General features: G+C 33.7%; 1 protein-coding gene and 1 non-coding gene across 4 annotated transcripts; both read left to right on the forward strand.

Moving 5' to 3' along the window:
- The first annotated feature begins 287 nt into the window (after nt 1-287).
- Nucleotides 288-5687, forward strand: LOC107953158 (bystin). 3 transcript variants are annotated; one of them, XM_016888393.2, is made up of 12 exons: nt 288-565; nt 674-874; nt 1264-1390; nt 1497-1548; nt 1643-1970; nt 2269-2348; nt 2861-2908; nt 3160-3306; nt 4156-4228; nt 4336-4411; nt 5053-5163; nt 5353-5687. In XM_016888393.2, exons 1-11 carry the CDS (start codon nt 446-448, stop codon nt 5130-5132), a joined length of 1332 nt encoding a protein of 443 aa, XP_016743882.1. In that variant the 5' UTR covers nt 288-445; the 3' UTR covers nt 5133-5163; nt 5353-5687. The 3 variants fall into 3 exon arrangements, with proteins under 3 accessions (XP_016743882.1, XP_016743881.1, XP_016743883.1); XM_016888392.2 differs by having other exon boundaries at nt 5367-5687; XM_016888394.2 differs by having other exon boundaries at nt 5378-5687.
- On the forward strand, nt 3708-3830 carry LOC121203926 (small nucleolar RNA snoR111). The gene has a single exon (XR_005898859.1). It is a non-coding gene; the product is annotated as a small nucleolar RNA snoR111 (small nucleolar RNA).

The raw sequence follows: 5687 nt of genomic DNA on the forward strand, positions 1-5687 counted from the left end.
TTATAATATATTTAAAAAAATGAATTGATATGTGTCAATTTCATATGAAATAATACATGAAAATTTCACAAGGAATAAACACATGACAATCTAGCATAATATTATTATTTTTAAAATTTAAAGTGTGTCACATATTAAATGCAGAAAAAGAGAAGATTGTATAAAATTTACCGTATATTTTTTAATATAATATAAAAAATATTTGTAATTTTTATATAATATTTAAAATTATTTATAATCTTTCTCAACTTTAACAAAGATAATGTCCACTAGAAATAAATCGAAATTACAAAAAGGAAAAAGATATTACGAAATTGCTTCAAGTTAAAACCCTGGCACCGTGTTACTAAAACCTCGTCTCTTTTGAGTACCGTAGCCGCCTCCACATTCCTTTCACTCTTCCGAACATTGAATTTTCATATTCTTTTTGGCCGAAGCTCCGTCAATGGCGAAGAACAAAAGAGAGCGAAACCAAAATCCGCAGCCATTTTTAGCAGATGACGATTCCGTCGCCTCTACAAAGAAACACTCCAAAGCTCCCAAACACCACCAGAAGCAAGACAAAGTAAGATTCCGCTTCCTGCCTTCAGCTTTTTCTTTATTTTTTGAATTCTTTTTGTTGCTAGTTTATTTATTTATTTTTTAAAATATATGTGTGTGTGTGTTTTTGCAGATGATTTCGTCGGGGATGAGCTCGAAAATCTTGAAAGAAGCGCTTCTTCAACAGAAGGAAATAGAAGAAGAAGCGTCAGGAGGGATCGCTAAGAGTGCGTTCGGTTCGGTTGAAGAAGAACCTAACAAGCATGAGGAAGAAGAGGACATTGACGATTTTGTTGGCTTTTCTGAGACACAAAGTCAATTTGGCAACTATGAAGTAACAACTTTTTATTTAATCGTTTAATTTGATTTAATTAAACATTTCAATATTACTTTCCTGACTAGTTATCTTCACTAGTATGCTCCTTAGGAACTTAGGCTCCAATTACTGTTACTTTTTCCAATTTTCCTTTTGATGTGAAGTATGAACAATTGAACTTTTATTTTTATGAAGAAAATATCAGGATTTTGTTGCAATATCAATTATTAATTTTCTTTTTAACAATTTTAAGATACATAAGCAAATAGGACAAAGCAAATTTCACAAGTAACAACCAAATGGAGCCTTAGTTTATTGAGGATCGCTTAGTTTTTCCCCCCTCTATTCCCAGATCATTGCAATTATTCTGGTTAAAAGGTCAGTTCTACGTTTATTTTATGTTGTAGGAGGAAATTGATGAGGATGATGAGAAATTGCTGGAGGCATTCTTATCAAAGGATGCTGGTCCACAAAGGAGACTTGCGGACGTTATAATTCAAAAGATCAAGGAGAATGATGCAAATGCTGCTTCAGGTAACTTTTTAAGTTGATTATATTCAGTTATTTGATCTACCGATATTGTGAAAGAATTTTACCTACTTAGAAATGGGGTTTTATGGTTGAAATTGTTTTATTGCAGAAAAACAACCTTTGCCTAAGTTGGATGACTCTCTTATTGATTTGTATAAGGGGTAATATTGCTCCCCTTGTGTTTGTAAGATTATTTTTGTTTCTATAAAAGAAAGTGCAGAGCCCTTAACAGGTGAATGCAAACTAAATGTGCAGAGTTGGCAAGTTTCTGAACAAATACACAACTGGGAAAATGCCCAAAGCCTTTAAACACATTCCGTCAATGCAACTCTGGGAGGATGTTTTGTACTTGACTCAGCCTGAGAATTGGTCTCCAAATGCGATGTTTCAGGCTACAAGAATATTTGCTTCCAATTTGGGTGCTAAGAAGGCAGAGCGTTTTTATAGGCTAGTCTTGCTTCCACGTGTTAGAGATGATATTCGGAAGAATAAGCGACTTCATTTTGGCCTATATCAGTCTTTGAAGAAGGCTCTATACAAACCTGCTGCATTCAACAAGGGAATATTGTTTCCATTGTGTAAGGTATACAAATTTCTGCCCATCGCAATGAATCTTTGGTATCTAGTTTTCTTTTTCTATCTGAAAAAATTCAAATAATCCATGATTTCTTGCTGCTACTGTTGTAAGCTTTTAGCCTTAAGACTTTCTCTTTAGATTGATATTTCAGCTTCTTCATTGTTCTTCACTTATACCTTATTTTATTTGCATAAGTTTTTGGGTTTTTGGCCATGTGTTAGAGGATATTTTTGGATTGTATGATAGGCTGCTTTCTTTTATTTTGACATACAAGCTTTTTTTTTTCTCCCCTGCTTATTTTCAGTCAGGGACATGCAATCTCAGAGAGGCAGTTATCGTTGGGAGTGTTCTTGAAAAAGTCTCCATTCCTATGCTTCATTCAAGGTATTTTACTGGTGGTTTAGTTATCTGATACTAGGAGGGGTTTTATTTCAATGTTAGAATTCAGGTAGTATGTTGAGCCTGTTACCAAACTTATTATCATAGTTTTTACTGTTACTAGAGATTGTAATTAATGTAGATTTTACTTATGCCTAAATAAGAATCACAATATTGGACACAGACTGAATAGGAGTTCGCAAGTCAGGATCTTGTGGCTGGCTTTGCCAGAAATTTTGGATAGCCTGCAGCTTCTTGTAGGAAATGAAATAATATCCTTCCCAGCAAGAATATTTTAAAGTTGGTACTCATCATTGTGGATGTTATGAAGTGGTCCGGAGAGGTGTTTTTTGACTCTTTAAAAGCAAGTTAATTGCTTATAGTTTATTATAGTAAATGGAATTGATGATCTGAGCATGGTAGGTTTGTTTAATTCTCTCTAAGGCTGCTGGATTCTCATTCAAATTGTTTAAGTTCAGATGATTACGAGGGCCTCTAATTTGTAAATGGAATTGCAGTGTTGCATTAATGAAGCTTGCGGAAATGGAATATTGTGGCACAACAAGGTATTTTAATATTTTGACATTTCCTTTTGTTGTTTCTCTCTCTCTTAGAAGCAAAACGGTGGATGGTGGTAGAAGTAAAGTTTCAGCATGTTTTATGGTTCATGGTTTCATGATCTTGATATCTTGTTGATGCGTTAATCTCTTTCAGTTATCAGATAGGGATCAATAATGTAGAGATTAGCAATTCATTTTTTTTCTTGTAGTGCCCTTTCTTACAAACTGTATCATGTTTATTGGTAAAATTGTTACAGTTATTTCATAAAGCTTCTTTTGGAGAAGAAATATGCTCTGCCATATCGGGTTGTTGATGCTGTTGTTGCTCATTTTATGAGGTTTCTTGAGGATACAAGGATAATGCCAGTAATATGGCATCAGTCTCTTCTGGCATTTGTGCAACGGTCAGTGAAATTTATTTGAGATACTCTTTGCCTCTTGAGTATACCACTTCACATCTTATTTAATGTGCACCAAATTATAATATTGAGTTTGAGATAGTATTGTAGACTTTTATTGAGGAAAATATTTATGTCAAGCATCAATGGAATTGTTCCTAGTTTACATTGAAGCAAAATAAGGTAAGAAATGGTTAAAATGGATGAGAAAAAATGGTAATGGAGAGACACCTTCCCTCTTTACTCTCTGCAACCACAATGACATTGCTGGCTCACTGGTTCTGCTATACTTGGCATTCATATTTGTTGAAGTTTTATTTTTTAGATACTATTGAAGTTTCTTGATCTTCCCTTTTTCTTATTAAATGGTCTTTTACAAGTTTTTTAAAGGGGACCTCTGTTCATCTAAGGAAGTGAGGAGACATTTTATTATTGTCTCTCTTCATTGAGGTATAGTGAAATAGAAGGCCGAGATATCGTTTCAGTCATCAGTTTTCTCAATTGATGAATTGATTGTTGCTTGTCCACATTTTACTCTCTTAGGTTATATCGTGTGTTTGTGTAGCAAAAGATTTCTGTTTTTAACTTAATAAATATGAAAAAAAAAGAGGATGCTGGTGATTCGAATTTCCTTTTCTGCGCTTTGAACTGATGAATTATTAAGTACCCATGTGGATCGTGATGCGCTTGTATGTATTTGTTTTCCTTCTAAAATTGCGAGGGAATGTTTCATGTATTAAAAGTTATTTGAAGTTGATTAATCTGATGGAACTATAGCATATCTTTAGTATCTCACTAGCTCATGACACCTCTGCGATGTCCCCGTTTACCGCATTTTTATCTAAATACTTACAGGTACAAAAATGAAATGCTGAAGGAAGATAAAAATAACCTTAGAGTTCTACTTGAGACTCAAAAGCATAAATTTGTAAGACATTGCTCTCACATCCATACTGATAACGAATAGCTTCTTTTAACTACCCCTTTTTGGTCCAATTTTGACAGTCAATGATCCTTGTGCTCATCATGATATAGGTTACACCTGAAATAATGAGGGAGCTAGATAACAGCCGTAACCGAGGCGAGAAGGAGGATGATCCTATGCTATTAGATATCCTTTTCTTTTTAAGTGGTCATTTCCTTTTTCATGTTTATGAATGTAAGAATTAACTTATAAATTTTGTTGCTTTGTGGTAATGGTGCTTGTTTGTGATTCATTTATTTGCTTTGAGGTTTTTAAAGATGACATTAGTTGCACTGTATTCAAGGAATAAGTTAAATTAGTACGTATAAGTATGGAGTTTGTGCTGTAATGCAATAGAAGGCAAGATGCCATGCTCTAGGATGTATGTTGTTTAACTGTTCATTGAAGGGCAGAATATTAGGATTGACATGCATTAATCCTAATCCTAAAATCAAGACTTTATTGTGCATGTTTGGAAAATTGGATACACTTGATATTAATTTTGTCTGCTAAAGGAAAAGCAGACGAATATCCGTTATATAAATGGTTTATTTATAATATTATATCCTTTATGAAGTTGCCTATACCTGTTTGCAATCTTAATTATGTCTGCTTGAGTTCAAATGTCACGTAGATACATTTCAGTGTTAATATTAATTATATGTATATATCTGAAGACGTCTCCAATATTGAATAAAGAGTATAATGTTATGCATTGTATTTCTCTGTTTTTCTCATATTGGTATGTTGGCGGAGTTGGATTTTTTGTTACCTTGACTTGATATTACCATCTTCTGTTCATGTGATCAATAAAACCATTGAGGAAGACAGGTTTGATATTCCTGAAGTACCCATGGAGGAGGATTGACTTTACTATTGCTGACCCCTTTGATGCCTTGGTATGATTGATTCCTGCTTATGCATGATATAAAATTATATATTTAGGATTCTGAATGTGAGCTTTTCTTCAAATGCATCCAAATACTGGCATGATTATTAGTTAAATTGTTTTATGTTGTTCTCCTATGCTTAATCCAGTTCTTATGTTTCTGAGCAAAGTTTTGAACAAGACATTTTTTATTATTTAGACTTCCTGATACAGGATTTTGATAGGGTTGCTGGACGAAGCCCCTTAAGTTAAATGGTAAAACTGGGTAGCTGAGATGGGAAGTACACGAGGAGTAAGCATGAATTCTCGGGTGGGGTCTTGCCAATTAGAAGTTATCGAGAAGGTTATACCATGATTGCATGTAAAATATGATTGCTAGTACGGGAGCTTTACAATTCTTTGAACTTGTTAAAGATTTAGGGTTCACATAGGTGACAAATTTTGCCATGAAGATTGCAGGATGAATTTTGTTTATGCCATTTATAATTTTGTGGCACCTAAATTGTTTTTAAGCAGTTCGTACCAACTTAATTA

This window comes from Gossypium hirsutum, chromosome A07 (genome assembly GCF_007990345.1).
Source record: "Gossypium hirsutum isolate 1008001.06 chromosome A07, Gossypium_hirsutum_v2.1, whole genome shotgun sequence".
Lineage (NCBI taxonomy): Eukaryota > Viridiplantae > Streptophyta > Magnoliopsida > Malvales > Malvaceae > Gossypium > Gossypium hirsutum.